Genomic DNA, 21,903 nt, shown 5'->3' with positions numbered 1-21,903 from the left:
TGCTTGGCTTTAAATTGAGGCTTTCACCTGTGTTCTGGTTCCATAGTGAGTATATATTTTAAGAGGTTCTTACGGTCAAAGAGTTTAGAATGTTTTGGCCTTTCTGAGAAGTTTTGTGCTAGATTTTTAGCTTATTTTAACTCCTTGCATAACTGGTATATTGCTTAGTCACGATGGCCTTGAAATGCAGTATTTTAAAAAAATGAGTCTGAGGTCCTTACGCATTTGTCAAGAACTCCTTCACCCTCTCTTCCTGTGTTGAAGTGTTTGTTGATGAGTTCCCTGCCATTGCCTCTGGGTTTGTCCTCAAGGCTCAAACAGGGCCATTTCCATTTGGAAATTCTTGCCTCTTCCAGCATGGAGTTGGAAACTTCCTTTGGCAAATTTTGGTTTTGTTCCATGTAAATAAGTCTGCCAGAAAAGAAAAGCAAACCCTAAAACCCCCTCAGCCTGGTAATGCTGCCCGGTGCAGTCTGTGCCATCTCCATGGTTTTGAGCCTTCATTATGCAGCTTGCACTCCACACACTTTTATTTAAAGCAGAGCTAAAAGTAGAACTAAATAGCTGACGTTCAGAGCCGTTGGGTGTGATGCAGAATTCCTGGGAGGGGGCCGGGACAGGAAGAGGAGCTCTGCTCCTGCCGGGTGGATGGAACTCGTTTATTTGCACGGATCTGTCTGTGCAGGACTCTTGGAAAAACTCTGAAGGAGCCCACGCTTTATCATGGAATATAGGCCAACTGTAATAAGAACTTCTCTTTTCTTTTACTCTTTTCTTTTGTTTTATCCTCTGAAATGATGGAGTTTGCTTTGCTGTGGCTGTTACAGCCAGGCAAAGTATTGCTGCTGAGCTGTTGCAGCATTCCCGCGCTGACTGCTTTTCATGGAGCCATCTCCATATTGCAGAGCCATCTGTTTTCCTTACTGTCCAGGCATTGGGCTCAGTAGTATAAATTACTGACTGCTCCTCAGCTTTCAATTGTTCCTGTTTGTTCTGTGTGCCGCCAGCAAGGTTTCAGCTCTCCGGCACCATTTTTAAGTTTTTCTTGCTCTTTTATGTTTTTGTGAATGCCTCAGGCAAAAACTGTAGTTGAGTGAATTGTCAGTTGTTCATGTTGCTGAATTACTGGCTTGATAAAATAAACTTTGTGAGGAAGGTAGGTAGTGTCCTCATTAAAAAAAGATTTTGTAGCTAGAGAAGTGATGGAAACAAGTTCAAAAATCATCATTTGTGAGAAGCAGTGTCTGGCTCCCCCACCGCCCCAGTTTCCTTAAATGCACACCAGTTTGTCATATTGCTGGTGCTCCGAGCTCATACAGAAAGATCCTTTTTGGTTGTGTAAGTACATGTACTGCTGAAGGGTTGAGAGTACTTTTAGAAAACTTAATGCTGAATTTATCAGCTCGTGTCTATTTCAAAATTGTATTTTTAATGGAAAATTCCAACTGTAATGTAAGTTGCATTGGGGTTTTTTAATGCAATTTCCTCATCTGTTTTCAGAACCAAAAGATACAGATTTGGGTTTTGTTTTCCTTTTTCTTGCATGTTTGATACATTTTTACATTCCCACTTGCAATGGTTCTCCAGTGTTCTGCACCCACAATACTGCAGTGAGAGGCCCTGTGCTGTGCTCAGTCCCATAGGGAGTTTGCTTCTGGGCAGCTCAGAACTGTTGGAGAAGGAGTTACTTTGGGTTTTGAGATGAGGAAAAGAAGACTGAGTGGGAATATAAGGTATTCTGTGGCTGTTTAGGACTGGCAAGCTTTGGAAAATGGCAGACCATATATATGGGATGCATTGAGGTTTTATGGGAAGCAATCAGTAGGATGAATTTGAGACCAGTGCAGGGTGATGCTGAAATTTTGGTACCACACAAACTATGTGTAGGGAGGTCAGTGCTGTTTCCCAGAGCCAGCTGGACTTTTTGGAGTTACCCAGTTCAGGGATGGGTGTGACAACAGCTGTGAACTGGGTGATGCAGGTGCAGGGAAGGAGAACCCACTCAGAGCCTCACTGGTTCTTTCAAGAGATTAGGAATATTGTGATGATTTTTTTTCCCCTGCCTTTTATTTTTTCTTGATACTAGGGAACATTCAGAAAAAAATACCAGTAGTGTTCATTTCTTTTGTAGGGGCCTGTAGGCAGCATGGCCTTGAGCGGAGATGGGTGAAGTAATTAAAACAATCACTGATAGTTGTTTATCTTAAGACTGAGGGTGAAAACACAGCCTTGGTTGAATGAAGCATTGTAGAAGTATTTTCTATTCAAATCCAATGTTATTCCCTCTTTTGTTGTGCTCTGGTCATTAGTGCTTTTAATTTACCTTCCAGTGAATGTGCCAGATGAGCCACTGTGAGCAGCCACATTCCTGTTTATTTTTCTGATGATGGCCATCTGAAGCAATAGATTGATGTCTGCAATTTTTACTTCATTAGTAATGAAGTCCACCAAACAGTGAGAAGAATGTCTGTTTACTTGGTACCTTGAACTGAGGTACTGAAAAACTGCTGGGCTTTGATCTGGTAGGGTTTTCATAGTGATTATCAAGATACAGAAATAAGGTATGTCCAGGTTTAAATGAGGATCTGAAATGTCTGTGGGCTAGATGGCCAACATTTAAGTAGTAATTGGATTGTTGAAGAGTGCCTGCAAGACAGCCAGTGCACGGAAAATCAGATATATGTCGGTCTCCTTTGAAATCCATGAAAAATAATAATTTCTATTTTCCTGTAGCTGTGTCCCACAGCTACATAAAAATGGCTCAATCTCCAAGTCTTAAAACCAAGTCATAACACCAGTGCAAATTCCTGGCTAAGTAATGAATCCCTAATGTTTGTAATTTCCAGAAAGTATTTTCCCAATTCTGTAGTGGCAGTCAGTGTTAGGAATCCTGTAGGGCTCGTGTAGGTGGGGACATTTTTTGCTCAGTACATTGACAGCTGCAAGTCTGGTCTTCAGAAACCTGGGTTTGGCCCTGAGTATGATTCTCCTTCCCCTCTGTTCCTATTTTGAGCCCAGTAAAAAGAAGCATATGTTTTCTTGCATCAGCTACCTCGGTGTTACCTTGTGAGGCATGACAAGGTCATGTGTTTGTATGGCAAAAGAGGAAATCTCAAATTGTCTTTGAGCTGTCTTAGAACTGCTTTTTTCTTGTGATATATTAAAGATTTCCATGATGTACATGGTTAAATTTTGATTCATGTAGGTATGCATGTGTTGATGCTACAGTGCTGCTCCTGAAATTGGTACTGTTATATTATTAATATTGCAGATCATGCCAAGGAGGTGTCTTGCATTTAATACAGAACATAAGAAGGTTTGCCTACCCCATATGAAAATCTCAAATTGGAACTGAAGATGCTATAAAAATTTAAAAGGAACAAGGTCAGCCTGAAAATTGCATATTTTAAAAAGCAGAAAATCATCTATTTTTAACAGCAAATTTCCTTACCTGTTAGTACCTTTACTAATAACATTTTCAGTTATTAACACTTGAAAACGGTTTTAAGCCTCATTTTAATTTTAAAACTACCTAGTTACCTTTTGTCTAGTGCTTATTAATATGAGGTTTTCTAGTTGAGAGGTGTGAGAACTGAGCCAGAAGCATTTGGGTTCCTGTGCTCCTTCTGTATGATCAAACAAGTCAATTTATTCCAGTCATGAAAGAAAAGATAATGGATGGGTCATGTGCTTTTTACCAATATCTACTGGAGGGAAAGTGGGTAAGAGGATTCTTCATTATAGCAAACAAACAAAAAAAAATCAGTAATTGAAAATAAAAGTTTAACAAATTTGGACTGCTGCTGAGGTGAATGGTTTAAACACCTGTGGTAATTTAGCATAGGAAGAATTGGAGAGAAATAGTCTGGGATCTGTCTGAAAGTTCAGTAATTTTCAATTTTTTTAACTTGATTGTAGAGAATATCTGGCAGGATGTGCTTTTTTTCCAGTTGTTGGCTGGTCCAGACAGAAAGTTACAATTAACTGCTCCAGACTAATCCTTTATTTCAAGTGGTAGAAGTCGGGATAGAAATTCCAACCTTGCCATGACCTGGTTGCAAGCCTCCTCTGGCTGCTTCAAAGACTTGCTCAGCACCTGACTGCAGTCATTATCTATGGAAACTCTACTACAAATATAGTAAGTATGTAGTAAAAACATTTAGTGTTCTTAAAAATCTGAGATTCCTCAGATCCACACCCAGCATGAGTGGAATAAGAATTGTGAAGGTAAATTTAACTGTATTTGTAAAGAAGCAGAATAAAGCAGGAAAATATGGTAGAAGGCATCTGAGAGGAGAAGTGTGGGCATTGTGTGAGATCCTGCAAATAACATTCTGTGCATGAAAACGGTGCTGAGTAACTGCCTCTTCATCCATGAGATCCTGCAGACTGTTATAATTGGAGGTCTGGAAAGAAGCACATAATGAAAGTCTGAATCCTTAGCACAGGCAGACTGAATTAGATTGCACAGGCTTTATGAAGCATTTCCTCATTACGGAATTCTCCACTTGTAACCTTAATTTTAATGTAACTTTTTTAGCATGCCTAAAAATACATGAAAAATACTACTTTTCTCCTCAAATACACAATGTTTCTTGGGTCAGCATAAAACCTCCCACCTCCCTGTAAAACGGTGTGTTATAAATACCTAAATAAACACAATAAACAGCTTTTGGAGAGGATATCTTCCTTTTGGTTCCAGCGAGAGAGGAGTAAATAAAGTAATTGATGTGCCCTGTTAGCTGTTGAGCAAGTTTCGTGTCCAAGTTTCGTGTGGTGTCTTTCCTTTGGCACGCAGAGAGAAGCAGAGGATTTTAGCACCTCGCCCACAGCATCCACCTCCTGACAGCAAAACTTGTCAATAGAGAAGCATTCAGCACTTCATTATTTCTACAACCTGAGCGCATTTGCAAATTAATTGATGTGTGGGAGGAAAGGCATCTGCTATTGTAGAAGCCCTTAACTGTTGCAGCAAAACTAGAAATAAACTGGTTAGCTGTAGTGAGCTGGTATGCTGCTGCAGGTGTTGGAGCCTCTAAAGTGCATCTTGTCCTTTTTTCTTTTTGTTTTTGGTATTTAAAAAAACCCAAACAACCCAACCCCAAACTTCACACTGAATTGTGACCATGGAGACACCAGCACAGTAAAGGTAATATCTTGTATACTTCTATATGGTTGCTAGTAAGTAATTTCGTATTTCTTGCTGGCTCAGCACCAAAAGAGAGTTTTAATTAGGCCTGTAATGAATGACTGGGAGCATTTTAAAGGCTATTAATCTTGTGGTGTAATTGAGTTAATTATAATATCATTATAAGCTCCCATGAAAATAGGATGAAGTGTATTCCATTTGTTTTACTCTTTAAGTTATTTCTGAGGTCCCCCAGCTTCATCTCAAATGCTCCCACTGCAAGTCTCCAACATAGAAAACTGTAAAAATGTTTCATGTGTCATTGCACCAAACCTTCTGTTGTGCATCATCCCGGTCCTGGGCTCTTTGAGCTGCCCCTTTTCTGTAGCTGCAGGTATCTCCTTGCAGTGCAGAGTGTCTTTAATTTGCATTTCCCAGAGTAGTATTTCCTTGTTTTTCCAGCTTCCTATCAGTAACTCACCCGAGTGTGGCAGATGAGAGTAAGAATATGTGATCTATTTTCAGAAATAAAGATTACAGCAGCTTTCGAACTGTTACTCTTTGTGCTGTGGCAAAAAAATGTGTAGCAAAAGAGGTGTTTTTTTGCAAAGCATATGGCTCTTCACTCGTTCAGACTACTGTAAGTTTGGGATTTGGTTGTAAAACATCTCTGTGCTTTTTGCACTCTCTAGTCAGCGTATGACATCTCCAACAGATGGACACATAAACTTTCCATAATCCACTTCTTTCCTTTCAGAAGAGGACATGAGATTCTCATCTGTGAAAGTTGTTGAGGAAAACCTAATCTGTCGAAATCTGTTGCATGCAGAGATGTGGGGATGTGAAGATGTGATGGATGCACAGCTCAGCATTGGAGCTGTTTCTGGGGCTCTCTGGCTGCAGTGAGGTCAGCCCTGCTTTTGTACTTCAAACCTCCTTAGGGCACTTTCCAGAGAGGTTCAGCTTGGACACGAGGAAGGATTTCTCCACAAAAAGGCTGTTCAGGCATTGGAAAGTGAAGTCACCATCCCTGGACATGTCACTCAGTGCTCTGGTTTAGTTGTCACAAGATTTGGCTGATAACACCATCCTGTTTGCTTCTTGCAACCTCACATTGTCAGGATTGTCTTGGTTTAATGGTTTTAAAGTCTACAATCAAGAGTTTCCAACCTTTACCCTGCTGGGATGGTAGAACTACCTTTTCTCTTTCAGGAACTTTACTGGTCACACTTTTATGTTTTCCATCCTCTTGACTAGAACAGATTTTGTAAATAGTTTAGAAATGCCAACTTGTGATGTATGGGCCTCTTTAACATTTCTTTGATTTATGTGCACTATGCTGGAAAAAAGCAGAGGAAGCATATTATTCTGGAAAAGAATGTTGCCAGTCTTCCATTTTTTCAGTCTTAGTTAAAAGCTACACTTTTATCAATCAAACCTGATAGATTCTTTTTGCATTCCCAGAAACATTCATAACTTAATTCTTTGATGTCTGAAGAGGTAATTTGCCTAAGACTTTTATAAATGTCTACTTATTTTTTGGATGTCTGTCTTTTTAATCTGATTTTCCAGAATTCCAGACACCTGTGGTGATTCCAGGGTTTGTCTCTGTAAAAGTCTCTGGTTACATGGGAAGGATGAGAGTTAAAACCTCTTACTTTAATTAGTGATAACAGTGACCTTAAATTTAAGATTGGATCTTATTTGTAGATAAATATTTTCTGTGGGTTACTTCATAGTGTCTAGAAAAGATGGATAAATTAATCTGGTCATGAATATCCTGCGGCTGTAGTAGGAATGTTCTTGCAGGGGAATAGGCCTCATGCATTCTCTTCCAGAATTCTCCAGCTTCAAGCTTTAATTGCTTGTCTCTGACAGGCTGGAAATCAGCATCCCCTGGAGCCTTGCTTCAGGATGCCTGCTGGATGTAAAGAAAGATATTAGCAAAAGTAACCATTTGAGGAAGAATTACCTCCTAATTTGGCAACTTCAGCTCAGTTTAAACAATATTCCTTCAGCCCCTTCTGCTGTGCTGGTGCAGTGGGGTGGTCACCTGGAGCAGAAGAGAGTGGTGATGTCTGGTGTAGCTTGGCAGAGCCTTGGGATGGACTGTGGAGTTGTGATCTTCTAATTTCCCCTTCAGGAAAGGCACAGGAGGCTGAGGAAAGCCAGGTTTCCCTGTGCTGGCAGGAAAACCCTCAGCTGGGCTGTTGTCAGTATGGGTATCTGCCTAAAGGGTAAAGATATTGTGCATTTTAATTATTGTGCAAGTCACCAAAGCTAAAGAAGAGCATTTAATGGAAGTTAAAATAATTAAATTGAACGAGTTAGGGAAAGAATAAATCAGCAGCACAAGTACTGGGTGTTGTTATTACTGTTCCACTGCTTACCCACGAATGGATTTCCCTCATCTCTGCTTTGACTGCCCCTTTCTCTGATTGTGCACTGTGCTGGTTGGATTTACGTAAGCTGCACCATGTAGACATTTTATTGAAGAGTATTAATTTCTTGATTTGTCTGTAGAGCACTTTGTTTGCTGTAGTAAAAGCCCCCCTCAGAGCTGCAAATCATGGCGTGGTGCTGGACAGTTTGGGGAGTGTTTCTGTGCCTGATTGCAGCCCTTTATTCTGCCATTTGAGCTTTATCTTCCCATTTCTTGTCTAAGCCCCTGAGCACCCCCTGTCACAGAGGCAGCAGGTCATTCTTCATACTGACACAGCTGCCACCTGAGCCCCTGACACCAAAGATTTAGTCTAGGGCTTTAGAAAATACTCATTTTAGCAGGAGAGCTGTGTCTCCAGAGTTCTGGTGGCTGTTTAAGGGAGCATGGAGCTCTGGAGGAAGGTACTAATTGTGTCCTTATCTTGGAGTTTAATGATGACTTTCCCCTGCTACAGATTGTTTGTCCTATAGAAAGATAATGCTTGTGCCAAAAAGGAATTAGGATTTTCTGTCAGATATTGATCATGTGCACTTCTTGGGACTTTAGACTTTAATGAAGTCCATTAAAGGAACACACAATTGTGAATAGACCCCACAAAGTGACATTAAGACCATTGACCTATTCTGGACAATCTCTGTACCATCACCTGTCTTCAGCTCAGGGTTGCTTGAAAATAACCTGCTGCTGCTGTTTGTTACTGCACCTGGGTTTATTTTGTCATTTAGATGCAGAACACAATGTAATAATTCTACTTTGCTTTTTGTAATTCTGTTATGTGTTTCTATTGTAGCTGCATATACAATGAAATAAATGCCAGTTCATTTAGTTATCTTTCAGTAAATATGTATGTTCAAACCCTTCAGAATACCTGGAGGTATAAACATTTTAAGCATAAAATACAGTTATTCTTCTAAAGAGTACATAAAGTAGCTTGTAACCCCAGATTATGATTACTCTGCCTCTTTATCCATTTCAAACACTAGATCCCTTTGAAATCCAGCCTGGTGGCTGTGTAGTGTCCCTTTGTGTTGACATTATCCAAAGAGCAAGAATATGTTACTTCTGTAGCTATTAAATGGATTCCAGAACATTTTTTAAAAAGGTGGAGGAGGAGTAGAGGCTTTTACAGACTTTGACCAGTGCAGGTCATTTTATTGGCAGCAAGGATGCAGATGCTGAAGTTTTGACCAATTCCTTGAAGAAAGAGCTTGAAGAAAGATTTGCTATCTCTGCATGGTTAAAAGCCAAAGACTTGCAAGCAGTATTGGAGTGAGGGAGCATTCATCAGCAGTCATTCATCAGCAGAACTTCTGTGTTTTCGAAAGAAAAGTATGGGAAGAACACACTTTAGGGCTGAAATCTGACACTAATTAAAACAGCACTCTCAGCAAAAATAAGAATTCAGAAAAAATGGAAGAAAACCTGAAGCAAAGACAAGGCATTAAAAGAAACAGGGATGTGTATCAATGCATTTTCTACTATTGTGTCATTATATATAGAAATAAATAAAAATGTCTCAGCTTGTTTTTGAGCTCCCTAGGTCAGGGAGGGAGGGAGGAGAGAGGCCTCAGAGAGAAGCCCTGTGCAGGGCTGATGTTCCCAGCCTGCTCCATGTTCCAGTTTGTTGACATGGCATCTCACAGCCCAGGCATGAGAGGGGACACTAAGAGAAATGTGAGCTCGTTACTGTCAGTTTAATCAGATCAGTGTGTTTGGCAAAAGGGATAGTAACTTTTCTACAGGGATTTAAAAAAGAATGGGATGGGAGCAGCCTTTGTTCCTCTAGGTGTCTCTTGCTCAAACATTCTTGTAAACTGGAAAGTGTTTGGGGGGCATAAATGCTTTTAAAAAATAGAATGAAGTGTCTTAATTAAATAAATAAAATTAAATAAAATAGAGCAAAGACACACTGTCTAGTTTTTCTGTTAATTGAGAAGCCTGCAACCCAGCTCAACAAGAGGAAAACCAATGAGTAAAGACATTGGAGACTCTCCCTTTGGCTTATTGATGCTGTTTTGGTCAAGTCAAGAATTCAGCTGTCCTGAAATGATCAAACGTTGTTCGGAGAAAAAGAGAATTTCCAAACAGGCCTCATTATCTGAAAAAAGCTTAAAAATATCAATTAAGGTAGTATAATTTCTCTCTTGCCTACTTTAGTCTGCAGAGATGAAACTGTGGGAGTGTCCTGCTTGCTTGCTCATTGCTCTTTCAAAAGAGCAAGTAGAGTTTTATCATAATAAACAAATCCCTTTTCATCTGCAAGGGAGAAGTTGTTTAATGATGAGGGGCAGAGAGCTGTGCATGCTAAGGGAGGCAAATGTGCATCACCAGGACTACAGTGAACTCAGAAAATGCCACAGTGGGTGAATATCTGTCAGCCACCTCTCTAAAAGGCATTCCTTGGAGGAATGGAAATCAACTTTACATTACCTGGATCTGAGAAAATGTTTTTATGTTTATATATATGATCAGTAAGTATTTACATAAGAATGGAATAATAAATAACAGGGTAATGTGATTACAAAGAAAATCATTCTTGTGATTTCACTTGTTATAAAGTGTTGGTGTTTAGAAAGCCTTAATTAATGGCAAAATGTAATGTGCAGCTGTGAGCTGACATGATCAGTTGCTAATGCTCCAATTGATTGCTTTTTTCTTCTTTTCCCTTGATTCTAACCTTCTTTCAACCAATTTTTGCAACTTTGGATGGCCTTGTCAGTGAGTGCAGTGTACTCTCTTGTTTGGGCAGCAGTCAGCACATGCAAAATCTCCAGCCCATGAATTATGTAAACTAAAGACCTCTAGACCCAGCTTGATTCTAATGATGAAGCTTTAGTTTTCAAAGTTTTAAATGAGCACTCTGCCCATGTTTGTGTTTCATAACATTCACTGCAAAGTAACCCTACAGGCTAAGATGGAAACCTGTCACAATATGGTCAGTGCTTCTCAGCTGAACAATGGGGCCTTTTCTGCAGGGTTCTGGTAGCAGAAGTTTTTGTCTGCTCCAAATCTTAAAGGTCATCTGCACAAGACTGGATTTTTTGGGGGATGTAGAGGTTCTTTTTGGTTATGTTCATTGTTTTAGGAGGTGTGTTACCTTATTTCTGGTAAGAAGGGTCACTGGAGTAGAGTGAGGAAAAGATATTATGTGATTAAGTTCTTTGAAAATATTAATGTTTTCTGTGCTAAATCAGATCTGTCATTCTTTACTACACCTTTTTGTTTTTTTCAATAGTTCCTGTGAAAGCCAAAGACATCTTATGTAGAAGAAGAAATTGTCCTCCTTACGATTGCAGCTGTGAGAAAAGTGACTCCCAAGTGCTTTCTCTGTTGATGCTTTTCACTTAGTGAGGAAGATTAAGAGCTGTTAATATAGGAGTATAATTATCATGTACTCAGGAACACTGAAAATGTGAGATATTAGTGGTAGCATTTTGTGCTAGAAAATCTAGCCATGTGGCCATTAACATAGAAAAATCATTAATCTTGAAAAATAATTTAAAAGTACTCCAAGTTCTGTTTTTATTTAGCTTCATGTAAAGCTTTTATATATATTGAAGTGTTACTTTCAGTACCTTTCCTACATTCCTAAGAAGAGTCACTTGATTTTAAAATGTAGAATTCACACATCTACTTGGAATTGCAGTTTTAAGAAAAATATCAGCTATCATGAGATTCATCATAAACCTGTACAAGTTGGCACTGGGATATATCCTGGCTGCTAAATGTTGTAAATTGATTTTTGTTGTTGCTGGTTTTGATTTCTTGGTTTTCTGAAATAGATTTTCTGTTTCATCTGCATGTATTGGGGAAAATTGATCGATCTTACTGAAATTACGCGGAAAAATATTTCATTAGGGAAAGCTTAGCCTCACACAAGCCAGGTGGAATTCCCCAAAGCTGGAGAACGTGGATGCTTGCAGTAGTGATGGGGAATTCCTTTGCACTGATAGGGGGATGATTTCCACGATTGCCTAGCACTGCAGCAGTGCTCATTTCAGTGAGTATTCATTGTGCTGGTGTAGCTGGGCACAGTGCAGGAGCAGGGGGAGGTTGTTGGGAATGTTGTTGGGAATGCCCTGGGCAGGGCAGGTTTGATCCTCAGCGATTCTGCGATTTTTGGCTGTGGGGTCTCAGACCCCACAGATGTGCTGGAACACAGCAGCTCTGCTGCTCCAGCCCAAGGCTCTGTCACCCCCTGTGCCCACAGCCTTCTCCCCAATGTTCTTGAAGCCACCAGCATTCCCTGGATTCATGACTCCTTGAGTCCATGTAGTTTCTGTGAGCTCATTAACCCCAAAAAGGATTTGTGTCCCATGAGTTCATCTGAGCCTCCCTGCAGGAGCCTTTTAGCACCCACAACATCCTCTGATAGTGCATTTCAGCACTTTTCCCTAAGTGGAGAGAATGTGCTTGGAAATGGCATTCTCTTGTTAGTAAGCAAAAATTGGGTGGGGTGTTGGTGTGTTTTTAGCTGACATTTCTCTCATGGTTGATGCTGGCAAAGGTGTTGATTTTTTAAGAAGAACAGGGAACTGAATGGCACCTGTATCATCCATCAGACCATGAATCTCCTGGCCATAGTTCTGATACCTGCACTATTTTCAATCTTGCTTCTGCTCCTCAGAAAAATGATTAAGAAACAATTTCCTGATCCCTTCAGTGAACACCCCCTGTCCCCAAAAAGGAGAGCACTCTGTGCAGTACAGTGTGTGATGCTTTAATAATGTATAAATCAAGCTGGACAGAAGCTGCCTGTCAGTTTTATTAACTTTGACCTTTTCTCCCATTATAAAGATGGTTTGGTAAATATTTAATGGCCCTTACAGGTTTTGACAGTTGGACCTGCATTCCTAAGAGCAAAGGTAGATTAGGAAGAAATACTTATAATTAATAAAAATAAGTTAATCACTTGGGTGTCAGCCTTGAAGGACAAAATTTTGGTTTAGAATCTATTTCTTTTTTATTCCTCTTGTAGTTTTTGGGGTTTTTTTAAATGCCTGCCCACTAAATGTCACTAGCTGGGAGGTTATAAAATGTTTTTAAGAGGTTACCTTTAAAATTCATCTCTGATTAGTACCAGTGATTACCTCCATCTCTGAGCAAATGTCCAAATAACGTTGTTTACTTGAAATACCTGCACAGGGAAGATCAGTGGATGGTGTCACCAGCACAAAAAGATGCAGGAAGGAAAAGGAAAAGCATATTCCTGGAATCAATGGCTCTTCTGCCAGAGCTGTCTTTGCCTTTAATTCCCTGCATATTGCACTCCCTGCACATTCAGGTAGTGAAGATTGAAAACTAAGCCCCTGACACTGAAACATGGCCTTTCAAACATAGACCCTCCATCGCTCTCATTGATTTTTTTTCATTTCAGAAAACTATCGGAGAAAAACAAATTTGAGCAGAATCCATTGGTTGAGGGAATAAAATCCCCCCTTCCCTGGTGCAGCACAGCTCTCTTCCCATTAGGAATGTGATGTGTCTTCATGTTGAGCTCACGTGGCACAAGGAGCAGCCAAGGGAAGCAGGAGCCTGGTAGAAATCCTTCTGGATGTGCTGAGCAGTGACATCTGAGTCAAACTGGCTCATGGGCTGCTCCCCTCCTGTTCACAGGTGGTTTTGAGTTCATCATTCTAAGCTTTGCTTCCCTCTTTTTCACTCAGCCCCTGTAGAACAGCTTGGTCTAAGACCACTTCATTTTCTGAACATTTTTAAGTTATACTTTACTGACCATAACCCATTTTTTATGTGCAGACCATGGGGTTAGAGGGGTTAACTGTGAAACAATTCATCTTTCTCAGAACAAATCTTCAGACAATGTTATGAACACATAGATCCAGGTGCTGGAGTGATGCAGAAAATCACATTTGTCTGACAATGAATCTTTCTCCCCCTTCCAGTTCAAAAATGGGGAACTCAGAATGTAATTGAAAGTGTTCAGAGAACTTGTTGCACTTGGAAGTGGTTGCAGGACAGGCAGAGCCCTGTAGTTCTTCTTACATCTGAGAGCTCTGGGAGTGTACTCAAAATCCTGCCGATTCATGTTGTGTCCTTCAAATATTTGTCTTTTATTGGCAAGGAAAAGAAAAGTTTTGAGGAGAGAGCTACTGAATGTGAATTGTTCTGCAGTGCTATGGAGATGTGCAAGCAGGTATTTTAAAAGCAAGATTTTTCTTTACAGTGATAGAAACTCCTTTGCAAATGTTTTGTGGTATTATGTTTAAGAAGAAAAAGATGAGTGTTATTTCTAAAAAGCTGGTTTATATTGTGAAAGGGTTGCATCTGTCTTCCTCTTATCTTCTTCCTGAAGTGAGAATGTTTAGTCCCTAGAGAGGAGAAACAGTTTCAATGTTTAAAAGCAAGCCCAAGTTTCAAGAGAGAGTTGAGAGAAAGTCCTTGACTCACCATCTTACTTGTCCTAATGCATAATTTGCTCCTCTTACCCATTCCACAGCAGACTTTGTCCATGTCCCTATTGTCTTCCACCGAGCGATATATCTGAGATACCACACACTAACTTCCTGACTGGCTGTAATCTGAATCAGGTGCCACAGGTAGCAGAGGTCTGACAGAGACAGAGTACTGCAGTGGTGTGTATTTTAATATATATATATGTTTTTTCTTATCCAGTTGCAGTACCATGCTGGGCTGGCATCTGGCCTTTTGAATCAGCAATCTCTGAAACGTTCGGCCAACCAGATGGGAGTCTCTGCAAAGCGCAGACCAAAAGCCCAGCCAACAACTCTTGTCCTGCCTCCTCAGTAAGTAATGGAATATTTGGAAGAGTTTCCATGCTGGGGGGTGAAATATTTCTTATTAACTTACTGGTTTTTTGGTTTAATTTTCAGTCGTCGTAATAAGCGACCTCGTGCTTGCGTTTTTGTTCCGTACACGTTCTCTTTGTAGCAGGTCATTAAAAAACTTCTTGCAACACGAGCTTGTCATTGAGGAATGATGCTCACCTGATTGTTATGACTTGGAGCTTCAAGCAGGACTTTTTGAAGGTCCTAAAAGACTGAAGCCAAAAAGTCTTTGGTGTGAGTACTTTCTCGGCAAACGTCTGTTCTGAGTCCATCTGTTCACCATATGTTAATTTTGCATCAGATCTAAACCTCTTTTACAGGTGACAAGCAATTATGAGGACACTTAGAAACTGTTTGAGGACAGAGAGTATCAACACTTTGAGCAACCTGAATGTAGTGATGCCAGAAACACAGAGATGTGCACAACGAAGCTTATAAATTAATAAACCGCCTGAAATATATTTAGTTGCATGTAAGAAAATTATTATTATGTAGAAAATGAAGTGCTAAGCAGTTGTTCATTGTGCTGAGCATCTTTGTAGTTTGTGGAAACTGCCTGCTTTTCTTCACAAAACAAGAGTCACTGATGTATAAACACTGTGCTACCAAAAACCTTGTAGCTGTAATAATAAAAGTCCCTGTTGTCACCAGATTTCACAGGTCAACATGTAGAGGGTTTTTTCTTAAAGGAAATGTGAAAAAAAATCAGAGTCAATGGAGCTTTTCCCTTGTATATTAACTTTAAAATGTAGAGGGTTTTTTCTTAAAGGAAATGTGAAAAAAAAAATCAGAGTCAGTAGAGCTTTTCCCTTGTATATTAACTTGAAAGTGCTGGTAATTCAAGAATCCATAAAATGCTCTATTGTTTCACCAATATATCAGACAAAAGAGAATGGTTTGAAGGGGGCTCCAGCAGTGGTTTGAAAACCAGATGTTGTTTCTCTGGTATGTGGGATGGAGCAGAGGTATCTTATGACAAACTGGCTGGTTAGTTTTCCTTCTTTGTTGGGGTATCTGGAGCTTCAAATGGACTTCCTTCTCCAGGAAGTCTATAAACTGGAGTACTGGTATACCAGTTAACACAGTTTTTTCAGAGATCTTAAAGTATTTTGGTGGTTTTTTGTTTTATTTCTTAATCACAGCATCTCTGGTTACTAGAAGTATGTATAAAAAGCTAACTTGTACTTTTGCATAGAAAAATCTGTTCCTTAACAGCTGCAGCTGTGTAAGTCTTAATGTGAATACATAATATACATATTTAAAAGTATTATATTTCTTGTTAATCTGCATATGATTTTCCTTCAGTGGTGCATTTACCTAGGATCTGCAAATAGACTGAAATTTTAGTATGGTAGCTAAACTTTAAGCAGTAGTTGAATTATGTTTCAGTATCTTATTACCACTTCCAGCATTATTCACAGGGAAAATGTGTTTCTGCTGAGCTGGCCCTTTATCTGTCACTGGTTGCCTCCTCTCTGGCTCCTCTTTGACCTTTCCATATTTGTTCTTCTTTGCTATCTCAGTGTGTCTTAAGAGAATAATAGTGATATTAAGGCAAATCAAATACCTGTTGGGCTCAGTATCTTGTTTCCAGCACAGGACAGAAGCAGATTATGAAAAGACTTATTGAAATAGGCTTATGAAAAGTATTTAGAGAAAAAAAAAAAAGGTGTGACAAATGGATTTTAATATCTTGATTTTGCTGTAGTTTCATGCAAATAGTGATGAATCATGCAGTGGGTTTTTTTTCCCTTCTTTCTTTATAAAATACAAAAGAAGGAAACATCCAGATGCAAAACTACAGATCTCCTTGAAAGGACATCCTGCATCCTAATATTCCCATGGCAATTCAAGGATTTTTTTTTAAGCTTTATTAATTCATCAAGAAAGGGATAACTGTTTCTTGGTCTATTTTTGCTTTGATGTATGCTATTAAAATTAAGTTCAGTGACAAGTCATTGGGCTGAGTAACAATGAGTCAAGTGTTTATTAAATGTTGTTCAGAGCAGCTATATTATCTTGAGCTTTTCTTAAACAGAAGTAGTTGAAACCAGCTGTATGCCAAAATGTCACTTCAGGAGAGCAGGTTGGAGTGAATATCAACACTGCAGTAAATCCTTTCTGCCAGCAAAGGAATGCAGGGAACAATTGCTCAGGAGGTATCGGGGTGATGATTTGGGCAAAGAATCTCCTAAAACAAATTTATTCTTATGCAGATTTTGCACATGGCTAGTTTAATAGTAAACATGTCTGTATTTGAGTTACAGGCATTATTAGAGGGCAGTTTACTGTCTATTTATTTATGGTCCTGTTCCTTGAAGAAACTGCATGAGTAACTTTTGCACTTCACATTTTCCATGGCAGTGGTGCAAGCTGAGCAATTTTCTTGTTCATCCAGGTCTTTGAAATGTGCTGCTGGGGTAAGACTTGGGTTGTATTCCACAAACTAAAAAATCCCAAATGGTGTTTCATCTCATAAAGGGAGTGATACAGCAGAAAAATCAAGTTTTATTCAATTCTCTGTTCACTTGAGCCTTCAGTCTCTATCCCTGCTCTGCTTTTCTTCTTTCCTTCTTTCCCCTCCACAATGCCTTTTTTTTTTTTTAAAGAAACCAATCAAACAAAGCAAACCCAAGCCTGTCTTGGAGGCTCAGCCATCTCTTCCTATTTTATACTCGCAGAAGGAGCTGGAGAAAGGGTTTTAGTGATGGCAGAAGTGATTCTTGGCAGGTCCTCACACTTTTTCCTCCCCAACCTTAGGCTGTCTTCTGATGTGCTGTGGTTTGGAGGTGAGAGCCTCTGGTTGTTCACTAGTAAATATCTGAAACAGCAGCAATTTGAATCCAAAGGTGGTTTTGAAAATGGAAGTTCTCTGCCCTGTGCAACTGCTGTGAGGAAAATCTGCATTTTCTCCCTGTTTATTTGAGGACTTGTAAGGGTGCTGAGCAGTTTTGAAGAGAGGCCTTTTGGCGTTGGGATGTTGCTTTTCAGTATTGGTTTTTCCCTGGCTCTGAAAGCGCAGAAAGGAAGATTGGATTGATGTGTGTCTCATTCCCAGCCAAATGATCTGTGTGAGAAAATGACTAACTGCTGGCTGCTTGCTCTGCCTGCTTTGTCCCTCCTTCTGTCTTCTATTAACAAGACATCTCCTGTACGTGCTAATGGATGCGTTCCCTCGCATGCCTCTCATCTGGCTGCTGCTTCCTTCCTTCTGTTAAGGAATCTCAAGGCAGTGTTTGCTGAAGTGCTGAGAGCTGTCAGCTCCTCTCAGTGCCTGGGGAAGTGTCTGTGTGCAGCCCTGCTGAAAACCATGGTGGCTGCTCCTGCTTGGGAATCAATAAATAAAGACAATAGGAAACGATGGCGTCGCTTTTCTTTTCCTCTTGAAATGTAGTAATTGGTGCAGTTAATTAATGGTGGTGTTATTTTGCTTGGCACCACGTGTCAAAAGCAAATTTGCATTTAGGAAGTTGTCTCTGAGACCCTGAGGCAGCAGAATTCTCTTAGGGAGTGCTGAGAGCAGGGTGTCCACAGGGTAATTCCTGCTGCTGGACCACCCTGCTGGGATCCCAGGGAATCTGGTGTGTCACTGTCCAGCTGGAGAACAGCAGCAGGGAGCCACTGTGAGCTGGGGAAGGAGAAAAAGAGGAAGCCCAGGATGCTCTCTGTACTCTTGCAGTGGAATTTAGTGGCACACACAAGAGTCAGTCAGTTTTAATGGGATTTTTTAGGGGTCTCAGTTGAAAACCCTGTGATTTTGATAGCTGTGTTGTGTGGGGCTTTCTCAGTGCTCCCAGATTGATTGCCTGTCTTCTCTGTCTGGAAGAAAATTGCCAGAACAAGAACTTGATCACTGCAGAAGGTACTGAGACTCTTGCCCTTTATGGTGCCTTTTAGGGTCATTTGTTGTCACTTAGTGGTTTTGAAGAAATAAGCACACTATAAACAATAAACAAGTGGAAGTCTTGTTCTTTTGGACAACTTCAGGCTCAATGAACAGAGGTTTCAATAGAAGAAAGTCCAGTTTCTTTGTTTTAAGGCTCTTCAGCTTGTCTTGTAAAGGCTCTTCAACTTGTCTTGTAAATCTCTTGTGGTCTGATGTATGCCCTGACTTGACAGTGAAAATACTGTAATAGATTGAGTAAAAATCTCTGTGAATTTGTACACTGTTGCTACGAGCACACCAGCAAAATTACTTTTTCTTTTTTTTTTTTTTTTTTTTTTTTTAATAAAGGAAAAGACAGTGCTGCCCATGATACTGTTCTAGATGAATGAGCAAAAAAAAATCTGTGGAGATAACTTTTCTTTTAGGAGATAACAAGGATTGAAGGATATAGAGACTCTGGATGGCCACTTTTTTTCTACTTTTTCTGGGTGAGATGGAGGAGGTCTCTGTTCTGCACTCTACACCTCAGGATTCATCTGGATGACTCTTCTAGAGAAGAAGGATATATTCAAAAGAAAAGGAAATATTCAAAATTGCATATTTTCTGCATCCTTTGGAACTGCATTAACTAAAGATGCTGCATAGTGAGTGGATTCCATAAAAAGTTAATTTCCTGGCTCAGCAGGTATTTGTGCATCTGGATTTGGAACAGAACTGTACAGATATCCCAAACTCTGTGTTTATTGGAGCTTAATTTAATACCAGCATACTTAAAGTGTTCTGTCACAGCATTAATGTCTTATCTGTTCAGTGGTTCTGTCTTATAATTAGTACTGTCAGATTCCATTGGCTTTGGTCAAGAGCATTCTTCAGGATACTCAAATTGACTTTTAAGGAAGGATTTAGTATTAAATGAAATTTAAAAGTTGCTGGTTTTAACAGCTTTTATATATATATATATATATATATATATATATATATACAACTATACACCCAGTCATCAGATGTGCCAGAATAAATTCTTTGGAACTTGTATAATTTATCATTTTTGCATTAAGGAAAATCCTGAGCCCTTTGCCAAGAGTTTTTTGGAGGAAAGCATTTTTTCAGCATTTTGTTTTATAAACAGCATCATCTAATTGCTTCCTAAGTTCAGGGATTTTCAGTATGTAAGAAAGAGGCAGGTTTTTCTAAAGGTAATGGCAGGACATGCTTAAGCCAATAAATGTTTGTAAGTTTTGTAATTTTTAAGTGAACTTGTTTAAATTATGCTGTGTTAGTCCTTTCCAACCCAAATTCCATGATGAATCTGAGTCAGTTCAGTGTGACACCAGGAGTAGGGGTGGGGTTATTTAACAGCCAGTGTTGTTATTGCAATAATTCAGTATCAGGACTCCAAGCTTTGGGCCTCCTCCTGGAGTGTTCAAGAGTAGAAAGTGAAGTGTGTGGCTGTGTTTTCTGTTTTGAGAAAAGTCATCAGAAGTTTTGTGCAGTTCTGAAATTCTTCTTTGCCTGTAATGGCAAAGCTGCATTAAGTATCAATATTCATTAAATACCACGGAGATGATAATGTAATAAAGCAATAATCCTCAGACCCACATCTGCACTTCTCTCCAGAAGAGCTGAGGTTGAGAATATAATTAAAGATTAAAACTCTGTTTGCATTCTGGAACATGGAGATATCTTTTTGTACATGATGGGGAATTGTATTAATAAGGAAGAGATCAGTTTCCAATAACTTTCAAGACTGGGAGCTCATTTCATATCCCTGTTCATGTTTAAGTTTCTCACAGAATTCTTTAGCTTGATTTTAGCCAGACAGTGCAACAGGAACTGTAAAAGAACATGTTGCTGAAACATGTGACCCTTTTGCTCCATAAATTAATCCCCTTTTATATGAAATAAAAAAAAAATATTAAAAATCAGTTCTTGTAAGACAATAATATTTACAAGAATAAGTTTAATTACTTTGCAGCCATGTACCATGCCAATCGAACATTAATTTTAGTATTTGGTGTCTTGTGCACGGTTTGGATCACATCATTGTGCTGTTTTCTTTTTATTTTGAGTAAATTGTTGAACTCCTGTTGCAGAGCTTTCAGTGAAGCTGTTTCAGTGGGAGTTGCAGTGTATTGCATTTACCCCTGACTGCCCCACTGATTTCAGCGTGTTCAGGGATTGTGGAGCCAGGTTTTGGGATCCCAAAGCTGGGGAAGCATCTCCCTTGACTGAACCCACCTGTGTAACAAATGATCAGGGACAATTCCAGGGTGGTGACACATCATTAACCTGTCTTGAGCTGAGTTTTCCCAGGGAACAGCCCTTGGGTGGGTGTTTGTCCTTTCTGGATTTCAGGTGTGACACAAGTGAGTTACCCAGTTCTTGTCAATTGGATGAGAGATGATTCTGAGCTTTTAAAGACAGATATTTTTCCTTCCCAGTTGCCCATGTCAGCAGCAGGGACAGATGTTCCAGAGCTGTGTGACTGGATGTTGTTTTGTCCTGCTGCTTTGGGTGTGTTTTGTTCAAATGTGGTGAGAGGGAAAGGGTCTGCTGTTAAATGTAATGGCAGTCTGTCTCAGTTAAGTGGTATTTACTGTTGAGCACTCAGTATAATGCAGCTGGAAAGAAAAACCTCCACAGTACAGTTTTAATTCATGAAAGGCTTAATGAGGCAGCTCCAGTGAGATCAAATCCAGTAACATACCAGGGATATAGCAGTGGTCGTCTCACAGCTTGTAGCCAAAGGTACCTCACCAAACTGCTCCAGAAAAGAGAGAAGGGGGTAATCCAGTTGAAATTTTATTTCAGTGTAACAGGTAAATTTTAAAATAGGTGTTCTTAAATTGTCTGATTTCTTTGTTTTGTTTTCAGTGCTGTTCACTTGGGTTATGTATCATGTTAACTTTGGGACTTTACAAATGTTTTGTAACCTGTGTAGATACCAAAGATACAGAACATGAGCTTTGCTGCTCTGTGCATCTTTAGAAACACAGTTCTTTTAAACATTTTAATCTTGATTTAATCTTCTAATATGTTGATATATCTGACAGCAGGGGTTTCTGCAGTAATCTTCTTTGTTTTGTTATGCCAAATCAGTGCTTTTTTTTTTGGCTGCAGTTATATGCTGAATTTAATTTAATTCCATTAAGTACTATACAGCTGCATATTTTCTTACAAAGTAATTACAAAAAACCAGCAGGCATTTATCAACATGGATTGTCCAAAGGAAATACTTTGACTAAAACTAAATATTCTTATGATATTCATTAACTGGAGAATAATTTCTATCCATACGATACAAAAGGATTTTGGATGTTGCCTTATCCATAGTAAATAAATATGCATTAAAGAATGACAGAATGGTTTGGGTGGGAAGGAACCTTAAAGCTGATCCCATTCCACCCCCTGCCATGGGCAGGGACACCTCCCACTGTCCCAGGCTGCTCCCAGCCCTGTCCAGCCTGGCCTTGGGCACTGCCAGGGATCCAGGGGCAGCCACAGCTGCTCTGGGCAGCAAACATTGGTTAGGAGATAAAACTTCACAGTGTATTTTAACATGAAGGAAAAATCTATTCTATTTATTCACTTTTCAACAGCTCTTACAACCAAGTACTGCCGAAAGAGTGCATGCAATTAA

At 39.6% G+C, this 21,903-nt stretch overlaps 1 protein-coding gene across 2 annotated transcripts in view; it reads left to right on the top strand.

The window, feature by feature from the left end:
• The window catches only part of MED27 (mediator complex subunit 27), an 83,418-nt gene that overhangs the window by 18,191 nt on the left and 43,324 nt on the right, over positions 1-21,903 (top strand). For both annotated transcript variants that reach the window (XM_041406951.1, XM_041406950.1), the window contains exon 3: positions 14,205-14,335. In XM_041406951.1, the coding sequence (XP_041262885.1) occupies positions 14,205-14,335 (131 nt within the window). The remainder of the gene's footprint in view (positions 1-14,204; positions 14,336-21,903) is intronic.

This window comes from Onychostruthus taczanowskii, unplaced genomic scaffold (genome assembly GCF_017590055.1).
Source record: "Onychostruthus taczanowskii isolate IOZ18803 unplaced genomic scaffold, ASM1759005v1 scaffold25, whole genome shotgun sequence".
Classification (NCBI taxonomy): Eukaryota; Metazoa; Chordata; class Aves; order Passeriformes; family Passeridae; genus Onychostruthus; species Onychostruthus taczanowskii.
The sequence above is the reverse complement of the archived record's forward strand: the minus strand, read 5'-3'. Positions and strand labels throughout refer to the sequence as shown.